The sequence below is a fragment of the Cetorhinus maximus genome, unplaced genomic scaffold (assembly GCF_964194155.1).
Source record: "Cetorhinus maximus unplaced genomic scaffold, sCetMax3.hap1.1 HAP1_SCAFFOLD_1847, whole genome shotgun sequence".
Lineage (NCBI taxonomy): Eukaryota > Metazoa > Chordata > Chondrichthyes > Lamniformes > Cetorhinidae > Cetorhinus > Cetorhinus maximus.
In genome coordinates, this window is record NW_027597787.1 from 1 (window position 1) to 22972 (window position 22972).

The 22972-nt window shown below is 45.1% G+C and overlaps 1 protein-coding gene across 1 annotated transcript in view; it reads right to left on the reverse strand.

The window, feature by feature from the left end:
• Positions 1-313: 313 nt before the first annotated feature.
• Positions 314-22972, reverse strand: part of LOC144676721 (uncharacterized) — a 28569-nt gene continuing 5910 nt past the window's right edge. The window contains 4 exon segments of the mRNA XM_078537063.1: positions 314-1344; positions 20691-21792; positions 21794-21844; positions 22420-22550. Coding sequence (XP_078393189.1) covers positions 394-1344; positions 20691-21792; positions 21794-21844; positions 22420-22550 — 2235 coding nt within the window. The 3' untranslated portion in view covers positions 314-393.

Sequence of the window (22972 nt, forward strand, 5' to 3'; positions counted from 1 at the left end):
TCAGACAAGGGAGAACTTTAGAGACAGTTTTGTCCAGTGTGTTAGTGGAAGACAGGGAAGTAGCAGAGGCAGCCGATCAGATTGTCTCAATCTTAGTGACAATGAAGCTCCATGAGCTCCTCACACTTGTTGGAGCTGAGGGTATTAGAGGTGGGGAGATGGAGAGTAATTCAGAAGGAACTAACTTGTGTTGGAGATATTAAAAAGACTCAACACACTGTGTGTTTAACACAAAACTGATTTATTTGACATTTATCCACAATGTTAATGCCCATTACTGGGCTGGAATTTATTAACATCCACAGAAACAGATTCAAATTAACAGAGTTCAGCCCTGAATGTGATTAACAGAAAAATCCAATCATTGTAGTTACTCATGAACTCGCTAGCGTCTCAGCAGGGTGGATCACCAAGTGAATCCGTTCCCACACTCGGAGCAGGTGAACAGCCTCTCCCCATGTGAACTCGCTGGTGATTCAGCAGGTGGGATGACCGGGCGAATTTCTTCCCACACTCGGAACAGGTGAACGGCCTCTCCCCAGTATGAACTCGCTGGTGATTCAGCAGGGTGGTTGACTGAGCAAATCCCTTCCCACACTCAGAGCAGGTGAACGGTCTCTGTCCAGTGTGAATCCGCCGGTGTACAGTGAGTTGAGATGAGTGCTTGAACCCAGTCCCACAGGAGGAGCACTTGAACGGTCTCTCACCAGTGTGAATTCGCTGGTGTGCGGTTAGTTCAGACGATCGAATGAACCCAGTCCCGCAGTGAGAGCACTTGAATGGTCTCTCATCAGTGTGAACACGTTGATGGGACATCAGTTCCCCGGAGCTTTTATAGCACTTCTCACAGTCTGGACATTTAAAAGGTCTCTCCCCGGTATGAACTCTCTCATGTCTCAGCACATGGGACAATTGAGTGAATCTCTTCCCACACACATAGCAGGTGAATGGCCTCTCACCAGTGTGAATTCGCTGGTGTACAGTGAGTTGAAACGATCCCCTGAACCCAGTCCCACAGTGAGAGCACCTGAACGGTCTCTCATCAGTGTGAACACGTTGATGGTACATCAGGTCCCCAGAACTTCTATAGCATTTCCCACAGTCTGGACATTTGAAAGCTCTCTCCCCAGTGTGAACCCGCTGGTATGTCAGCAGGTTGGATGACTGAATGAATCCCTTCCCACACTCAGAGCAGGTGAATGGCCTCTCCCCAGTGTGAATTCGCTGGTGTGTTAACAGGTCGGATAGCCGAGTGAATCCCTTTCCACATTCGAAGCAGGTGAACGGCCTCTCCCCAGTGTGAATGCGTCGATGAGCTTCCAGCTCAGACGGGTAACTGAACCTCTCCTCACATTCCCCACATTTCCACAGTTTCTCCCCACTGTAAACGGTGCTTTTTCCTTCCATGTTCAAAATCTGATGACATTCAGGTGACGATAAATTGAGCGACTCCATCAGATCCCGATGTGATATTTGCTTTGAGTTTCCCAAAGTGCAAATCCTCCCCCTCTAATACTCTGTGAAGTTGATTTAAAACAGAAAAAAATGGGAGTGAGAAAGAACCCACAAAAACACAAAGGCAAGTTGTGAAATTGAGCTGAATGAATCTGGTCATTTGTGGAGCTAACACTAGCAAAAGTGACCATGAAATCTGCTGGATTGTCACAACAACCCAACTTTTTCACTGATGTCCTTCAGGGAAGGGAACCTGCCATCAACACTGGGCCTACACAAGTCTCTGGCCTCTATGGGGGGGATGAGGGAGAAAGAGAAAGGGTGAGAGGGATAGCAAGAAAAAGGGGAGGCAGAGAGTGAAAGAGAGGGATTTTAAATATCTACAGCTCAACTAGAACTTTGACAGAATCTCCCAAATCCTCAACCTCCACTAACTAAAAGTATGAGGGGAGCAGGTGTATGTGAACACCATCACCTCCAAGCTTCCCTCCATGGACTGCAGCGGTTCAAGAAGATGGCTCACTCCCACTTTCTCAAGGGCAATTAGGGATGGGCAATAAATGCTGGCCCAGCCTGCAATGCCCATAAATGAATTTTAAAAAATCCAAGTCACACAGTGCTGATTTGTCTGACATCCAGCACTGGATGAGCAGAAATCTCCTCCATTTAAATATTCCTTCCCTGCCACTGGGTCAAAATCCTGGAACTCCCTTCCTAACAGCACTGTGGGTGTACCTATACCACATGGACTGCAGTGGTTCAAGAAGGCAGCTCACCACCACCTTCTCAAGGGCAGTTAGGGATAGGCAATAAATGCTGGCTGAGCCACCAATGCTCACATTATTGCTTTCAGTGCCTACTACAAATTCCACTCCCTAACCACTGACTCTCTCCCTCTCCTTGGCAACTGCCTGAGGCTGAATCACACTGTTCACAATCGCGAGATGAGCTTACAGCCACATATCCGCATCAACACGAAGACCACCTATTTCTGCCTCAGTAACATCACCCGACTCCGCCCTAGTTTCAGTTAATCTGCTGTTGAAAGTGTCATCCATTCATTTGTTACCTATAGTCTAAATTATCCTAATGCATACCCAACCGGCCTCCAACATTCAACTCCATCCTCCTACCCCCAGAATCTTGAGGTCATCCAAAACTCTGCTATCTGTGTGCTTACTCACACTCAGTCTTGTTCACACATCACCCCTGTGCTCACCGACCAACAAAGGCTCTCATTTTAAAAGCACCAAAACTTTAAAATTCTCATGTTTTCCTCCATGGTTGTGATGATCCCGATCTCTGTATTCTCCTCCAGCCACAGCCCTCGCCAGGATCTCTACACTGATCTAATTCCAGCCACTTGAGCATTCCCGATTTTAATCGCTCCACCATCAGTGACTGTTCTTTCAGTTGCCTAGGCCACAGCTCTACGCCTCACTCTTCTTCTTTAAAATACTCCTTAAAACCTACCTCTTTGACAAAGCTTTTGGTCACCTGCCCTAATATGGCTCATGTGGCTCAGTGTCAAACGTCACTTTGTAATATTTCAGTGAAATGCCTTGGAAAATTTTATTATGCTAAAGGCATAATTATTGTCACTGCCTTGGACATATATCGTTGATTTGCCTCATCAATTACACATTGTAACTCAAAGTGTGAAGCAGCTTGATGGACAATTGTCCTCAGTCTGTCATTGGGAACATTTCAAAAAATGCCCACAGTAAAGATGGCGGCTGCGCACGCGCCCCGCCCACAATAAAGATGGCGACCGTTACCTCGGGGCTGCAATCGGAACAAAACTGCCGTCCTGGCTCCGTACAAAAGTGGGAACGCTATGGTCTTTTTCGGGGTTTTGCGGATTACGCAACATGTTTACAAAACCTTTCCGCCTACCCACCGGATCCATCGCTTCCTCCGTCCCCCGATTTTCGCCCTTACCGATACGGATCTGACAAAGCCTTCTCCCCATCGTCATTACTGGCTCTGCGCATGCTCCAATGTTTTTCTCCACTGCGCCTGCGTATTGCTCTCCTGTGATGTGGATAGCGGATATTCCCCACCGCGGGGGATGATGGGTGAAGGCCCCGCCATTGAAAATACAAATTATTGTATCGAGATTTGTTTTCCTGGTGTGGTACGGAGACTGGGGCCGGAGGATCAAACAATTAACTTAGGAAACAAATAATATCGTTATACTATATTGAAACTATTGGAGAAAATTCTGAAGGAGAGAATCTATCTCCACTTGGAGAGGCAAGGTTTGATCAGGGATAGTCAGCATGGCTTTGTCAGACGGAGGTCATGCCTAACAAATTTGACTGAATTTTTTGAGGGGGTGACCAGGTGTGTAGATGAGGGTAGTGCAGTTGAAGTAGTTTATATGGATTTCAGCAAAGCCTTTGACAAGGTTTTGGCTTGTAGGTGGCAGAGGTTGATGACAGAAGGATGCTTTAGTGACCTGAAGCCAGTGTCCAGTGGCGTACCACAGGGATCTGTGCTTGGTCCCCTATTATTCATCATTTATATAAATGACATAGATGACTATGTAGGGGGTAGGTTTAGTAAGTTTGCGGATGACACAAAGATTGGCCGGGCGGTTAACAGTGAGGTTGAGTGTCTTGGGCTACAGCAAGATATAGACGGGATGGTCAAATGGGCAGATAAGTGGCAGATGGAATTTAACCCTGAAAAGTGTGAGGTGATACACTTTGGAAGGCGTAATTTGACAAGGAAGTATTCAATGAACGGCATGACATTGGAAGTTCTGAAGAACAAAGGGTCCTTGGCGTGTGTGTCCACAGATCTCTGAAGTCGGAGTGGTATGTTAGTGGGGTGGTGAAAAAGGCATTTGGGACACTTGCCTTTATCAATCGAGGCATAGGTTACAAAAGTAGGGAGGTCATGTTGGAGTTGTATAGAACCTTGGTGAGGCCACAGCTGGAGTACTGAGTGCAGTTTTGGTCACCACATTATAGGAAGGATGTGATTGCACTGGAGATGGTGCAGAGGAGATTCACCAAAATGTTGCCCTGGGATGAAACATTTAAGTTATGAAGAGAGGTTGGATAGACTTGGGTTGTTTTTGTTGGAGCAGAGAAGACTGAGGGGTGACCTGATCAAGGTGTACAAGATTATGAGGGTCATGGACAGGGTGGATAGGGAGCAGCTGTTCCCCTTAGTTGAAGGGTCAGTCACAAGGGGGCATAACTTCAAGGTGAGGGGCAGGAGTTTTAGGGGGGATGTGAGGAAAAACTTTTTTAACCAGAGGGTGGTGACGGTCTGGAATGCGCTGCCTGGGAGGGTGGTGGGGGCAGGTTGCCTCACATCCTTTAAAAAGTGCCTGGATGAGCACTTGGCACGTCATAACATTCAAGGCTGTGGGCCAATTGCTGGTAAATGGGATTAGGTAGGGAAGTCAGGTGTTTCTCATGTGTCGGTGAAGACTCGATGGGCTGAAGGGCCTCTTCTGCACTGTGTGATTCTGTAATTCTGAAACCCAACTGTGCGGACCCTCCATTATCCAGCAGAAAGGAGAATGGGATTTGGTGGAAAATAGAGAGTCTCCAAAGAGCAGCAATAACAGCAGAATCCAACCCCTACAGTCACATATGAACTTACTGGTGCCCCAGCAGGCGGGAAGAACAACTGAATCGCTGCCCACAAACACAACGTTTAAAAAGCCTCTTTCTACCAGGTGGGAAAATTCAGTCAATGCTTTCACACGTGTAAATTATCTGAATGGTCTGTCACAATGTGGCTATGCTGCCGTGTCCTGTCAGCTCTGAAAATCCTCCCCCGGTGCAACTACACAAGAGTTTCCATCTTAAATGGCAATGGAATCACTCCTCACAGTCAACAACAACAAAAATCTGCATTTATTTTACACCTTTACTTTAATAAAACATCCCAAGATGCTTAGCATGGGTGAAATTGTAGCAGTGTTTTTGCGACCAAATTAAAGACAAAAACACAATTTCCAAACAATAAAAATGGAAACGCACACATTTTAGCAACATAAATCCGTGGCTCTGTTAAATGGTTCATCACATTGTATAACATTCCTATGGTTGTAAAACAGCAGATAATCTGGCTCAGTATGATCTGTGCTTTGGTAGATCTGCTGTGAATATAACACATAGGGAATAGCTGCGCATTTCATATTTGTTCTATCACATACATTTACTTTAATCAAATGTCTTGAAGCTGATTGTCTCCCAGGCTAATTTATTCAAAAGCCTTAATAACCAGTGTTTCTTGTTTCCCATTTTTTTTTCTACAGCTCCAGCATTCATCTGATCCAATTGTTATTTCTCACCTCAGTTTTCAATCACTGTTGTCTTCAATATCCTTTCTCATAATCCACTTCCCATCTGTGTCCACCCAACTATTCAGATTTTGTTACAAAAGCTGGTAACGATGTGAAATATGTCATGCAGCCTGATATTTAACACTATTTTGGGTGGTGGGGATTGATTATTGAGTACAATTTATGCAAAATGTATTCCTTCTTAGGGAGTCCCATCTGAAACATTAACCATCACATGACGTTTATATGGGAAAATGTTTTTTTATCGAGACCAAGGAAGCGCAAAAATTGTCCCAAAGTTCATGGCCATGAGCGTGGGTGTCGAGTCCACATAGATGAAGCACAATTGCCAGTTGGTCCTCACCAGCAACAAGAACTCCCACTCCCCATCATCCCCCAGACCCCTCAGCACAGCTCCTGGCCTCTCCCTGCCATTTGATGCTCCTCACATCTGCATCCTGTTGTTGTTGTATCAAGTGATTAAACACAGCTCCGCACTGTGCCCAGGAATTCCTTCCCATAATGTGCAAAAGCACTCAGTCACTTCAAACACATCAACAAGACAATAAGTAATGGTGGAGGCACTGAAATGGCAGGTGCTGGAAACGTGGTGAGAGCAGGAAAGTGATAGCATGAAGTTAGAGGGAAGGAGGAGTAAGATGTGTCAGTGCGAAATTGGAGGGGGGGGAAAAGAGGAATGTCTGTGTGAATTCCTCTATCAAAGCCTTTCCTCATCCTCAGAATACAAATGTGATTTGAAGGTGTTTCGAAACAGCAACACGCCATGCAGTGGAAGAACACTAATTTATACCTGGGTCTGGCAGTTCCTCCAGGGTTTAATAGCCTGCTGCCTCCAGCTCTGTCAGACTGGAGCTGTGGCAACTGGTGAGGGAATCAACAAGAGGGAAAATCCTTGAACTCATTCTCACCATTCTACCTGTCACAGATGCATCTGTCCATGATAGTATTGATAGGAGTGACCCCACAAGGCCCTTGTGGAGTCAGAGTCCCACCTTCACCCTGACAATTCCCTCCATCGTGTTGTGTGGCACTGCCACTGTGCTAAATAGGATAGATTCAGAAGAGATCTAGCAACTCAAGACTGGGAACCCATGAGGCAGTGCGAGCCATCAGCAGCAGCAGAATCGTATTCAACCACAGTCTGTAAACTCATGGCCCAGCATATCCCTCACTCCACAATTACATCAAACCAGGCGATCAAGCCTGGTTCAATGAAGAGTGCAGGAGAGCAGGTCAGCAGCAGCACAAGACATATTGGAATGTCAACCTGGTGAACTACAACACAGGACTGCTTGCCAAACAGTGGAAGCAGCCTATGATAGCCAGAGCTAAGCGATCTCACAACCAATGTATCAGATCAAAGCTCTGAAGACTTGTGTTCCAGAACTAGTGACACCTCCAGCCAAACCGTTCCAGCAGCTTTCCAAAGAAAATAAAACCCAGCCTATGAAATGCTTCCTCTTCCCAACTGTTTTTGATGTGAATAAGGTTGAGTGGGAGTTCGCTAATTTCTCTCCCTTAATCTTATGAATCAGATCATTCTTGACATGGGTCTGCTGCTATTGGGCACCCAGGGAGTGACCATTCTAATTCGGTGACTCTGAGCAGTTTTGTTGGTCCAGGGACTTGAGTGAAACTTGCCACTTTTAAAGCGTCATCATTCATTGTACATTAGGCCACACCTACAAACTGATTTCTCACATTTCCAGTGAAGTGGAGGAAGTTTGCTTTCATAAACCAGCAACTGTGATAAAGACAAAGCAGGATGGAGAAAGACTCATTTGGAGCACAGTGACGCAGTGGATGAATGGAGAGCTGAGGTTCACCCATGAAAGCAGCAAAGTTTTTTAAAAAAGCAACAGCACCCAAAGTGGGGCTTGAACCCACAAACCTGAGGTTACAGGCCTCATGCACTACTGACTGTGCTAGCCAGAATCTCAAGGGACTGATGCTTTCCATTCAATCATTCACAGCTTCCCTTTCTTTGTTGCACCTCCTTCCAAACACTGTGATCCATTTTCTTCAGGATTTCTTCCTGGATTTAATATTTACCTGCTTTGTGACCTCATTTTGAGATCAGATTCTCTTCGATCTCCAACACAAATTGAGTGGCAAAGCTGTCGGACAAACAATGGAAAACAAGTCAGTCGGTAACACAAATCCCATGGTGCTCATTTACAGATTCACAACAGTCAATTTTTAAATAAAAGGAAGGAATTTTGCAGGGAAAATATTTAGAAAGTTGTTTTTATTTGTGACACACTCACTCGGGTATTTTGTAAATGCTGCTTGGAGGTTCAGTGACCGGGATATAATCTACCTGTATTTCCCTGAGCCGGTGCTCGGTGTATTGGGAGGTTTGACCTGGGTTGGAGTATCTTGCGTCCCAGGGATGGGCACTAACCCACTGTTTGAAGCTGCAGTCACCGCCTTCTGCTGGCAGCGGGCGATTGGAGAGTGCGGGGCCGGAATATTGCTGCTTTTCTGCTTTTCCCTGTCTCACTCACTGTGGAGCTGAGGAGGAGCGAATGGGTTTGTTTGAATCCAATAACTTCACAGATTTCCAATGGGTTAGATATAGGTACAGGGTAGGTCCAATCATTTTCTCATTAAACTTGAAATAAATTAATCTATAATCCATTTGTGTGTGGCATGGGGCAGGGAGGGGGATATGGTGGCATAGTGGGAATATCACCTAACTAGTAATCCAGAATCCCAAACTAATGATCTGGGGAACAAGGTTCAAATCCCAGTGGAATTTGAATTCAAGTAATAATCTGGAATTGAAAAGCTAATCTCAATAATGATGACTATGAAACCATTGTTGTAAAAACCCATCTGGTTCACCAGTGCCCTTTAGGGAAGGAAACCTGCTGTCCTTACCTGATCTGGCCTACATGTGATTCCAGACCCACAGCAATGTGGTTGACTCTTAACTTCTTATGAAATGGTGTGACAAGCGACTCAGTTCAAGGACAACAAAACCATAAAATGCTGGAAAAACTCAGCAGGTCTAACAACATCCGTGGAGAGTAAAAGAAACAGAGTTAACATTTTGAGTCTGTATGATTCTTCTTCAGAGTCATCCCTTCAAGCCTTTCAGTGTCTTGTCTGTTACCAAGTATTCTGATTGTCCCAAAGTCGAAATTAGGTTGAAATCCCTGATGTGCTGTAACGAGAATCCTTTCAATTTCTCAGATCAGTTAATTTCACTGATAACATCAGAATCAATGTTCCAGCGTCTTAAAGAAGGGAAAGGTGCCTTGACTGACACACACTAAGTCAAGATGTCAGTTTATCTCCTCTTAACCCTGAGAAATTAAGACCACAGATGCTAAAACTGATTTCCTTGACATATTCTGATATATCCTGACCATTGACTAACTGTAAATTTCTCCTGAACCTTGGGGCTGTGACTGCTTCCTGAAAGAAAGTGTCCAGCTAACTCTCCCCCTCCCTGACAGCCCTGATGTCTGCAGCTCAGAGTGCAGCTCAATAACCCTGAGACCAGGTTTCCTGAGCTGCAGACACTCACCGCAGATATGATGGTCCAGGATCGCAATATTCTCCAGAAACTCCTACTTGTTGCAGTCCCGGCACAGCACCTGCCCTGCAAAGAACTTTAAACTCTGGCCCAGTGATGGGAGTTATTACCTTCAGCAGAAATAAACAAAGCATGTGATTAACAGCAGCATCCAACCCCTGCAGTCACACATGAACCCGCTGGTGTCTCAACAAGTTGGATGGTCGATTGAATCCCTTCCCACATTCGGAGCAGGTGAACGGCCTCTCCCCACTGTGAGTGCGTTGGTGTCTCTGGAGATTGAATGACTGAGTGAATCGCTTCCCACACACGGAACAGGTGAATATCCTTTCCCCAGTGTGAACTCGCTGATGTTGAATAAGGTGAGATGATTGTCTGAATCTCTTCTCACAGTGAGAGCAACTGAATGGTCTCTTGTCAGTGTGAACAAGCTGGTGTTTAATTAGATCAGGAGAGGTTTTAAAGCAATCTCCACAGTAAAAGCATTTAAAAGGCCTCTCGTCACTGTGAACTCTCTGGTGTGACCCCAGGCTGGATGACTTAATGAATTCCTTTCCACACACAGAACAGGTGAACGGTCTCTCCCCAGTGTGACTGCGTCGATGAGTTTCCAGCTGGGATGGGAAACTGAATCCCTTCCCACAATCCCCACATTTCCACGGTTTCTCAATGGTGTGGGTATCCTTGTGTCTCTCCAGGTTGGAAGATCTGTTGCAAACTTGTCCACACACAGAACACATGTACAGTTTCTCCCCGCTATGAATGGTGTGATGTTTTTTCAGGCTGTGTAACTGGTTAAAGCTCTTTCCACAGTCAGTGCACTGGAAGACTCTCACACGGGTGTGTGTGTCTCGGTGCTTTTCTGGTCACACTGATGTTTGTTATCTTTTCCCACAGACAGATCAGAGAAACATTTCTCCTTCCACATTCAAAGGTTGATGATATTCAGGTCCTGATGAATCGACTGACTCTGGGAGGTCTTGATGTGATGTTTGGTTAGTTTCCTGTGCAAATCCTTTCCTTCTAATATCCTGCAGAAAGAGTTGACAGTGTCAGTATCGCTATCAGTCCATGTTAGAAATTCAAAACAGACAATTCTAGTTTCTATGCAATCTTTTTCTCTCTCTGTTCTTCCAAACATGTGATCTAAATCAATCTAAAAGAAGCCCCAAAAGGCAAAAAAAGCAAATGGAATTTTCACAATTAAACCACAATGTTAATTGCAGTGACTATGAGACACTCTGCACTCTGAGGTGCCCACTGTTTGTGGAAGGCATCAACCATACGGATTGACACTGCATCCTCGCTGGCCACCAGGGCGCAGGCAAGACCATAGAAGACTGACCCGCAGCCAAAGGGTCCCACCCACCCTAGATCTACAAGTTGTAACCACGCTGAAGAGCAGCTCCAGGACAAGATCCTCTTATGTACCTAGTCCCCTCCACACTGGACAGATAACGATAAGGAGCCTGGGTCTGAAGTGTGACCAAACATTGAAGAGCAGACCTTCAGGTAATTATACAGGGGCTGCAACATCTCACAATGAATATATACATGGCCCATAGACTCCCGTAGGCTGCAAACATCATCTGCAGCCTGGGAGTGGGTGAAGCTGTTTAAAAATGTGTTGCGCAATAAAACCAATTCTGGGGCACTGGGACCCAGTTGGGAACAGATTCCCCCCTGCGGCCCCGCCCACTCCCTGTTGGGGCACCATGACGTCCGCGCATGCGCTCTGCTCCCCGCTCAACCAAAATGGCGGCCGTTAACTTGAATAAAAACAAAAAACTGCGGATGCTGGAAATCCAAAACAAAAACAGAAACACCTGGAAAAACTCAGCAGGTCTGGCAGCATCGGCGGAGAAGAGCAAAGTTGACGTTTCGAGTCCTCATGACCCTTCAACAGAACTGTTCATTTCTGTTGCCGTTAACTTGAACTTGTTCGGAAAAAAGAACCGGGCTGCAAACGGGAGTATCTCAGGGTCTTATTCGAGGTTGGTGCCTTTACGAGGTGTTTAGAAACCCTCCCCGTCCTCCCGCCGCCTCCATCGCTCCCTCCGCCTCCATCGCTCCCTCCGTGTTTTCACTTCCTTACCAGTTTGGAGATAAGACAGACAGAAGACTCCGCATCGCCATTATGGCGCATGCTCCAAACACTGGGCGGTACTGCGCCTGCGCACTGCTCTCCTGTGGTGGGGGATAGGGGACATTCCCCACCGCGGGGGATGCTGGGTAAAGTCCTCGCCATCGAGTGGCCTAATTGGTGAATCGTGAGTCCTTATTTTTGCAACGATGTGGGGATTGGGGCGAGTGTTGGGCAGTCAATAAAATTAGCAACCAAATTATACAGAGGCCCAAGTGCACAGAACCTCCATTATCCACCAAAAAGAAGGGAACTGATGGTGAATTGCAAATCCCCCAAAGTTTTACCGAAACAGCAGCAATGACGCGGAATCCAATCCCTCCTGTCAAATATGAACTCAGGAGATGGGGTGACTGAGTGAATCCTTTCAGTGAGTAACTGTCAGGATTGTTGTCTTGTGGATATTCCTGGTTGTGTATTTTTAGTTATGCTGTCACACACCAATAACACAGAGAAACCTGGAAACAGGCTGCAGTTCCTTTTTTTTCATTCATCACAGGATATGGGTGTCACTGGCAATGTGGGCATTTATTACCATCCCTAATCGCCCTTGAGAATGTGATGGTGACCTGCCTTCCCAAACCGCTGCAATCCAATTGAATTTTACTTTCTCTGAGCGGTTTTGATATGACCAAGTGGCTTATGCACCATTTCAAAGGGTCAAAGGTTCAAAGCACATTGCTGTTGGTCTGGAGTCACCTGAAGACCAGATAAGGCTGAGATGGCAGATTTCCGCTCCTCGAGGATGTCAGGGGACCAGCTGGACTTTTGTAACAATGCATTTGTTTCATAATCACTGATAACAGCTTTTACAGTGGATTTTTATTCCAGATTTATTGAATTAACTGAATTTAAAATCTCTAACTGTTGTGATGGGATTTGAACTCACATCTCCAGATCATTATTCCCTCTCAATTACTAATCCAGTAATGTAACCACTATGTCTGGGCATGTCATCAGAATGCTTGAATTCAGATTGACAAACAGGCGCTGTACTCAGAGCTACACCAGGGAGACCCTTCACATGGGGCCAAAGGAAACTTTTCAAAGACAATCTCAAGGCCTCTGTGACATTCTGCTCTATCAACATAAACACTTGGGAAGCAGATTCCCAATCGCCTCCAAAATGGCGATTCATCATCCAAAAACGTTTCAATCAACAAGAGCAGCCACTGAGAGAGACAAACAGAGAGGGCAGCTGCTTATGTCAACAATCCACCACCAACTCCACTGGCTGACAACCCCCATGTCCTCACTGTTGGGAGAGCCTGCAAGGCTAAAATAGGGCTCTTTAGTCATTTGTGAACCCACAGCTAACGCTGACATCTCACTTCCACCGAGTCATCAACAAAAAAGAATCATCCCTGACATGTGGGATTGTCAATGGATAACCACAATGTTATCTTCTTTATCTGCGGATCGAATGTCAGTTACATAATTGCAGCAGCAGTTAACAGCCTCCTGTGAACTCCTCCATGCGATATCTTAGTGCAGATTTTCAATAATTTATTTTGAGTGTGTTTATGTTAAATGAGTTAATACTGATTTTATAAATCAATTGTTAGGCCTCAGTTGGAGTGCTATATTCATTTCTGGGCATCACACTTTAAACAGGATTTCAAAGCCTTAGAGAAGGTGATTTACTAGAATGGTACCAAGGATAAGAGGCTTCAGTTATATGGAGAGACTGGAAAAACTGGGATTGTTTTCCTTGGAGCAGAGGGTCAAAAATGGAGGTGGTGGCATCGTGGTATTGTCACTGGGCTAGTAATCCAAAGACCCAGGGAAATGCTCTGGAGACTGGGTTCAAAACCCACCAAATCTCATGATGACCATGAAGTCCTTTTCAAATGTCATAGAAACCCATCTGGTTCACTAATGTCCTTTAGAGAAGGAAATCTGCCATCCTCACCTGGTCTGGCCTGCATATGACTTTAGACCCACAGCAATATGGTTGACTCTTAAAATGCCCAGAACTGACACCACATGGACTGCAGCAGTCTGAAAGAAAAAAGATACAATAGCAGTTTTCAAAATCATGAATGGCTTTGACAAACTAAAGAAAGAGGAAGGGTCTCCAGTAGCAGAAAAATAGCTAATCAGAGGACACAGATTTCAGAACATCTTTTTTAAGCAGTGTGTTTTTGTGATCTGGAATGCACTGCCTGAAAGGGTGCTGCAAGCAGAATCAATAGCAACATTCTTGGGAGAATTGAATAAATAGTTGAAGAGAAGAAATATCCAAGTCTAGGAGTAAAGAGCAGGGGAGTGGGACTAATTCGATAGCTACACTAATGAGCTGGTACAAACATGATGGACTGAACACCTTCCTTTAGCCCCTGTACCATCTGAAGACAATGGCAGATGATGCTACCCAGAATGCTTCAGGTGGTAGCATATGGCCCATCAACATCAACAGGGATGCAACACTCAGATTTTGCTCCCTTTCTTTCGTGCTGTGTGATGGTGGGGTTCAATCCCAGTCACTGTTTACCTGCCTGTACCCTGCTGCAAAGTAGTAATGCTAAGCTTATGATCCTATACTGTGAGCTATAATAACGGTATTTTATTCAAGAAACAAGTTTTCAGACCAAAGACTGAATTGCAGTGTGACTTACATGAGGAAATTCACATATAGACTAAATAAAGTTAAAAACATGGAAATGTGACAATCAAACACCAGAAACAGGTTCCAGTTGAAAACTGGCAGGGAAAATGTTTCCAATGATAATAATAAAGTCGGACACCAGAACTGAAATAAAAGGCAGGTTATTTTCTAATAATAACAGTGGCAGAGTATGAGTGTAACAATGACACACACGGTCTGATACAGTAAGAGTGCAGATGGGGCCCGAAGTAAGAACAGCAAAGGTTTGGCTAACTTTGAGTGTAACAAACACAATGTTTGTTTCAATAATAAGAGTCAGGTTGCAGTGTGTTAGTGAATTCATCATTGGATCCAATGTGATGATAATACAGTCAGTATCTAGTGCACCAAAACCAAAGATTAGGTCTCATATAGCAGTGCGAGCGAGTCATGGTCTATTGATATAATATGATATCAATGTGTTGCCTAATCCCTAATAACAGAGCCAAGGATCAATGCAATGTGAATGGGATGGGGTTGAGTGTAATAACACAGACACGGTCTATTGGAATATGAACTGACGTCAACATTGACTAATTGGTGGCACACTCACCCCGAATCAGAAGGATGTGGGTTCAAGCCCTCTCCAGAGACCCAACCACATCATCTAAGCTGATGTGCCTGGTCTCATTATAAATGGGAGTCTCTGTTCTTTTGCTGGCTATTTTCTTAGACTCAGAAGGAGTGAAGGGAATGACAGACGGGACAATTCTGGGCAGTTGCTCCATCCAGCAAGGCAGGGATTTCTGGGACATGATTGCAGGTTTGAGGTGTCCGCCCACTCATTAAAAAACAACCTCTTCCTCTTTGGGTTTGTGAAGGGAGTTATGGCTGCAGCACGCGAGGCCGACTAGAGTCTGGTGTAAAAATAATCACAAAGGCCAATTCCAGTTCTTAATAACGGAGGTGGCTTTAACTACAGGTAATCTTACATTAAGGGAGACAAGAGGCTGAGTAAAGATTCGATTGTAATAGGAGGACAAGGTGTAAGGAAGCAATGATATTTGGGTGTCTGTGTTATGGTGAGTGTCACAGGGAGGTGTGTGATAAAATAGAAGTGGAAATGTCATGACAGAGACACGTGTGACTGACTCCACCTGACTGAGAGCTGTTATACCCAAGGGGAGGGCAATGACGACATGGGGAACTCCAGAGATTTCTGGTGTCTGAGGTGACAATGGTGCATCTGTTAGAGGAACTGAAAAGCATTGGTTCCTTCTCACCCTTGCCTGCAGTTCCTGAGTTACACAGACACACAGGAAACAGATCTGACAGCTCGTAGAAACTAATGTTTTAAATCTTCTGTTTGAGACACATTACGATTGAAAAGATCAAATGTTAAAACCTCAGGAGAGGAAAATTCAGAATGTCACAAAGATGAGTGAACTGTCCAATTAGTCCCATTCACCATAACTCTGCGAATTTTCCCCTCTTCGAGTATTGATCCAATTCCCCTTTGCGAGTTTCCAACTCCCTGTCAGTGTCTGCATTCCAGATCATATCAAATCACTGTGTAAAAATGTTCTCATCACACCCTCCAGTTCTGTTGTCAAACATCTTAAATTTCTGTGTCTTCTGGTTACAAACCTTCCTGCTCCTGGAAACAGTTTCTCCCTATCAATACTATCACAAATCCTTCCTCATTTTGAACACCTCCATTAAATTTCCCCCTAAACTTTTCTGATCTAAGAAGGACAGCCCCTGTTTTTCCCGCTCAAAAGAAGCGTCACATTGGACTCGAAACCTTAAATCTGTTTCTCTGTCCACAGATGCTGCCAGACCTGCTGAGTTTTTGCAGCATTTTCTGCCTTTAGCCGTTTTTCCTTCTTTAATCAATCAAAAACCCTTCATGATAACCCTCAATTAAACAGGCACACACTGACATCAAGAGAGATTAAGAGGAAAGGAGAGACAAAGACAGAGAAAAACTGAGACACTTAAAAAAACAGAAAGATGAGGCGGTGAGAGATAAAGCTGAGAAATAGAGAAAGCAAGTAATACAGAAAGATGTGAGAGAATGATATAAAATGGAAAGGAGCAGGCTAGCAGTTCCTGGCTATGGAAAGCAGAGGGAACTCAGTGACTGACCCACAGACACGGCCACGTATGTCCGGGAATGGAGACTCTGAACAGAAGCAACAGACTCATTTGTAAATGTCACCGCAATGTGATCTGTGTGACTCTGCCCTAACTCTGTGGCCAGATATAGGCCGCCTTGACAGATGTTCTCACCCGACCGTGGCCTCTGGATTTATTTTCTGCTCAGAAGTGAGATGTGTGGTTAGGAACCAGCAGCAGAGAAACAGGAAGTTGTGTTTCCTGAGAATGAAACAGCAGGTGTTAGTTTCATGTTATCACCGTGAACAGTCTTCCTGCCTGTGAGGGTGGACTCACTCTGACAGCATCAAGAACAACCACACAGATTGCTGCCAGTCTCAGCATTACATTCACCTCCATTCCCAATTTAAAGATTTAAACATATGAGCTTATTTGGGGTTTTACCATATTCACTGAAGGGGGAAACGAGCTGATGGTTATCCTTGGGAGAAATAAGGGGAAATTATATAAAATGAATAATTTTGCCCAAAAACAGTTATCAGAAAATAGGAGAGTTAAAGTGAATCGAGGCCTGTCTGAGAGTGAGAGAGTGAAACAGAGAGAGAGGGGAATGACTCTCTGTACGTTGAGCACTGCCTCAGACAGAGAAGAGAGGCTAAGTAAGGTTAAGTGTGTTAGGTTCTTTCTCAGAGAGAGATAAAAAAATTAAGTGAGTTTAGGTGCTCTCTGAAACAGAGAGATTAAGTGACTCAGTATCTGAGAGAAAGAGGAGAGAAGTTAAGTGAAATAAAAGCAAAATATTGTGGATGCTGAAAATCTGAAATAAAAACAGAAAATGTTGGAAAAACTCAGCAGGTCTGACAGTATCTGTGGAGAGAGAAACAGAGTTAACGTTTCAAGTCTGTATGACTGAAGACGACCATACGCTCTGAAGAAGAGTCATACGGACTCGAGAGTTGAAGTGAGTTTGGGGACAGATGTGCTCATATTGGTAATTGAATGGTCAATGTGAGATTGTTTTCTAAACAGCAGCACCCCAGAGAATGGGTTCCAGATAATTGTCAGTGCTATGAAAAGATTTGCAAAGATATTACATTTGGAATAAATGGAAATAAAGGACTAAAATACTTGCTGGGGATAATTACTTCAGGAAATACATTGCAAACGTGAAGAATGATGCGTTCACAATCAGACACATAGACACAAGAACAAAGAAGAAAAGGACAGCACAGGAACAGGCCCTTCGGCCCTCCAAGCCTGCGCCGATCATATTGTCTGTCAACTAAAACATTTTGCACTTCCGGTGTCCGTATCCCACTATTCCCATCCTATTCATGTATTTGTCAAGTTGCCTCTTAAAAACCACTATCATACCTGCTTCCACCACCTCCTCTGGCAGCGAATTCCAGACACTCACTACCCTCTGCGTAAAAAACTTGCCCTGCACATCTCCTCTAAAGTTTTCTCCTCTCACCTTAAATCTATGTCCCCTAATAATTGACTCTTCCACCCTAGGAAAAAGTTTCTGACTATCTACTCTGTCCATGCCACTCATAATTTTGTAAACTTCTATCAAGTCGCCCCTCAATCTCCGTCGCTCTAGTGAGAACAATCCGAGTTTCTCCAACCTCTCCTCATAGCTAATAACCTCCAGACCAGGCAGCATCCTGGTAAACCTCCTCTGCACCCTCTCCAATGCCTCCATATCCTTCTAGTAATGTGGCGACCAGAATTGCACGCAATATTCCAAGTGTGGCCTAACCAAGGTGCTATACATTTGCAGCATGACTTCCCAGCTTTTATACTCAATACCCCTGCCAGTGAAGGCAAGCATGCCATATGCCTTCCTGACTACCTTATCCACCTGCGTTGCCACTTTCAGTGACCTGTGGACCTGTACACCCAGATCCCTCTGCCCGTCGATGCACTTAAGGGTTCTGCCATTTACTGTATAATTCCTGCCTGTATTAGACCTTCCAAAATACATTACCTCGCATTTGTCCGGATTAAACTCCATCTGCCATTTCTCCGCCCAAGTCTCCAACCGATCTATATCCCGTTGTATCCTTTGACAATCCTCTTCACTATCTGCAACTCCTCCAACCTTCGTGTCGTTTGTAAACTTACTAATTAGCCCAGTTACATTTTCCTCCAAATCATTTACGTATACTACAAACAGCAAAGGTCCCAACACTGATCCCTGCGGAACACCACTAGTCACAGCTCTCCATTCAGAAAAGCATCCTTCCACTGCTACCCTCGAGTGTGTGCGCGCACACACTCACACACACCATTTTGTGTTGAGCTGGTTTCAGTTGTGCCTGTTAACCAGTTGATAGATTTTTAATTGGATACCATTAGGATTCTGCAGCAGTCCATTCGACTGAGGAGACAGTTCTAGATTCTGTCTGACACCATCAGTGGGTCAGGTGGAAGCTTAATAGAAAATCCTGCAGGAAAAATAATCCTTAACATTAAAAATCTATCTGAGCAATTGACTCAGTGCTACACCAGTGTGAATTAGTAAACTTTAACACAACAGGGTTTGTCACTAAGTAGTGTAAAGTACAGTGCACTAATGCTCACCTTTAGTCTTGCCCCTCAATCCCAGTTAATCTCTGGGAGATTGTTACAAGATTCACCCCATCCTTTCGACACAAATATTACCCACATAACACTAGAGTCATTAGAAATTGATGTGTGCTTCCCACACACTGTCCTTTTAAATATACTTCACTCCTACCAGCCTTTAACTATCAAAAACATAACAGAGTTAATAGCTGCTGATAGCTGTCAATGAGATTAAATTTATGCTTGAAATGATTAAATCTTCACATGCAAAATATATTTTGTTTTATTCTTTGATGGGATGTGGGTGTCACTGGCAAGGCCAATATTTGTTGCCCAACCTTAACTGCCCTTGAACAGAGTGGCTTCCTCGGTTATTTCAGAGGGCAATTAAGAGTTAACCACATTGCTGTGGGTCTGGCCTCACATGTAGGCCGGACCAGGTGAGGACGGCAAATTTCCTTCCATAAAGGACATTAGTGAAGCAGATGGGTTTTTACAACAAGCAATGATAATTTCATGGACACTATCACTGAGACCAGCTTTCAATTGCAGATTTTGAATATGAGGTTAGAAGCCTGGTCAATATGCTCAGGTTCTGAAGGTGAAATCCACAATTTAGAGATCCTGAAATCAGTGTCGTCACTGTAACCAAGCTGCTACTAAAATGTTTAAGGAGCTAAGGTGACATTTTACATCTACAGTTTGACCATAACATTGGTTAATACCATTACTGTTAAACTTCCAGATAATAAAATCACAAACAGCAACTTCAAGCAGAAGGAGCAGAATAAACGAGATGGAGAGAAACACGAGAACCCACAGGCGAGTACCACATAGAGCAGGTTCACACACCCGCGGACAGGGTGGGTTGGCGCGCCCAGGGGTGGGGCGGGTTCATACACCCAAGGCTCACCGGGAATGATCAGAATAAGGAAACCACCCAGAAAACTACCAATAGGAATCTTCAGCTGAACACATCACTCATTCTTAAAGGGACCGAAGGGGTCCTGACACTGTGAAGTTAAAGGGGCAGACACAGCTTCAGCCTTCTCTCTGTTACCTTTCTGATAGTTAAAGGCTGGTAGGAGTGAGGTATATTTAAAAGGACAGTGTGTGGGAAGCACACATCAATAAAACTGGGAATTCTTGGACATACGCTGCAGGTCGTTCTTTATCTGGGAATCAAACTGTTGTATTATTGTCCCAGCAGTTAACAGCCTCCTGTGAACTCCTCCAGCTTCTAGTTTAATGCAGATTTTAACCCAATAAATTTCACCATGTTTCGATTCAGTGACTCGGGACTGACACACAAACACGTTGAACCATTTTAGACTTATTAAGAACCATTCTCCGTCTGGAAACTTAAACCTGCTGTTTCACTTTCAGTCAGGAACAGATCACAATTTTACACCAACCTTTGATTTGGCAGCACATTTCCAGCATTCACCATTGTTCTTCCTGACTCTAAACCCAGTTGTAAAAGAGCCTTCTGTTCTGTGTCTAGGAGCTCTGAACCATGGAAGAGAGCAACTGAGACACATTTCTTACACACCTCAGGATTCACCCACATGGGGATTGTGCCGTCAGTGAAGAAAGATAAGAAAGACCAAAGAGTTGTTTAGGGCTCCCTCAGTGTGACCCTGATGGACTGTGTCCAGGCTGAAGTTCTGTTCCTACCGTAAGATCTTCCCCAAGATTGTCCTTTATGACTCCAGCCAGGTGATGTTAAACACTCAGATGGGGAAAAACAAAAATCTACAAACAAAGCTGATTTATTTCACATTTATTCAGAATATTGAACCTCATCAACAGGTCAGGACAGTCAGAATGAACATGGTTCAGTCCTGGTATGATTAACAGCATCAACAGGAGTAGAATCCAAACCTTGCAATCGCCTGTGAACCCACTGGTGTGTTCGCAGGTGTGATGACTGAGTGAATGCCTTTCCGCAGGCATTACAGGTGAACGGCCTCTCCCCACTGTGAACTCGCTGGTGTTTCAGCAGATAGGATGAATGAGAAAATCTCTTCCCACACACAGAGCAGGTAAATGGCCTCTCCCCACTGTGAATGCTCTGGTGTGTCAGCAGGTTGGATAACTGAGTGAATCCCTTCCCACACACAGAGCAGGTGAACGGCCTCTCTCCAGTGTGTACTCGCTGGTGATTCAATAGGTTGGATGACCGAGTGAATCCCTTCCCACACACGGAGCAAGTAAACGGTCTCTCCTCAGTGTGAACCTGTTGATGTGTCAGAAGGTTAGATGAACGGGTGAATCCCTTCCTACAGTCAGAGCAGGTGAATGGTCTATCCCCTGTGTGAAGTTGCTGGTGTATCAGAAGGTTGGATGAATTAATGAATCCCTTCCCACAGTCAGAGCAGGTGAACGGCCTCTCCCCAGTGTGAATTCGCTGGTGATTCAGTAGGGCAGTCGGACGGGTGAATCCTTTCCCACAGTTGGTACCGGTGAATGGCCTCTCTCCAGTGTGAGTATATTGATGTGTTAGCAGTTCCTTTTTGCTTTTAAAGCTCTTGTCACAGTCAGAACAATTAAAAAATTTGTTATCAGAGTGAACAAGTTGATGTGTCAGAAGGTGGGATGACTGAATGAATCCCTTCCCACACACGGAGCAGGTGAACGGCCTCTCCCCAGTGTGAATACGTTGATGTATCAGCAGATCTTTTCTGCATTTAAAACTCTTCTCACAGTTAGAACATGTAAACGGTCTCTTATCAGTGTGAACAAGTTGGTGTGTCACAATGTGGGATGACCGAGTGAAGTCCTTCCCACACACAGGGCAGGTGAATGGCCTCTCCTCAGTGTGAACTCGCTGGTGTGTCCGAAGGTTGTACAAATGGGTGAATCCCTTCCCACAGATAGAGCAGGTGAACGGTCTCTCCCCAGTATGACTGCGCCGATGAACTTCCAGTTGGGATGGGAAACTGAATCCCTTCCCACAGTCCATACATTTCCATGGTTTCTCCATGGTGTGGGGGTCCTTGTCTCTCTCCAGGTTGGACGCTTAGTTGAAGCCTTGTCCACACACAACACGTGAACAGTTTCTCCCCACTGTGAATGGTGCGATATTTTTGCAGACTGTGTAACTGCTTAAAGTTTTTTCCAAAGTCAATTCACTGGAACACTCTCACTCGGGTGTGTGTGTGTTGAGGCTTTTCCAGTCACACCGATGTTTGAAATCCTTTCCCAAAGACAGAATAGACAAAAATTTCTCCTTCCACATTCAAAAGTTGATGATACTCAGGTCCTGATGAATTCAGTGCCTCTGACAGATCTTGATGTGATGTTTGCTTTGCGTTTTCTGTCTGCCAGTCACCTCCGTTTAATACCCTGTAAAACGAGTTTACAAAAGTCATCACTTTAAATCCAGGACTGAAATTCAGAACAGAGTTTCTATGGAACATTTATTCCTCTCTTGTTCCCCCAAAGCTGTAAATCCCTGTCCCACACACTCTCCCTCCTCCCTGGGCTGAAATCCAAACCCATCTCACCATCTCCACCATTTCTTTCCTCCACTCCCAGTTTTCTCCCTCCCTCTCCTCTGCCTGGGTTCAGTTCTCCAGCTCCTGTGTCTCTGATTCAGGGTCTCAGGCGGGACCCCAGCTGCCTTCGGGCGGGACACAGGACAGGGGACCCTCCTGGGTGTGTCTTACCCGGACCCTGAGTCCGTCCCCCCAGTTTCTGAGCCCCCGGGCGGCCCGCGGTCTCCCCGCAGTTTCTGAATCTCCCGCTCCGGAGCCTCTTCCTCTGAACCCGGCTCTGTCACCGGGAAGAAGCCCCGGAGCTGCAAACACGGGTCATGGAGACTGTGATCCGGGATTGCGGCCTACACCGGGTGTTTCTGGATCCTCCCCACCCCGGCTCCCGGCTCCCAGAACCGCTCCTCCCTCCGCCTCAGCGACTCTCACTCGCGTCTCCCGCACTCCCAGGGCTCTGATCAAACTGACACTGCGCATGCTCCAGGTATCATCATCAGCATTGCGCCTGCGCGTTGGGCTCCTGTACAGTGACTAGGGCACTTTCACACACGCAGGTGATTGTGGGTATCGGCAGTGCCATTGAAACACAAAATAGAGAACGAAAACAATTTTCTGATACCCAATTGTGAACAAATAAAAAGAAAAATCACACGCAAATCCTAGTAAATGGGTGCTTTGCCATGTTCCATTTCTCGAAGTGATTTAAACATATCTCAAGCCAGCTTAA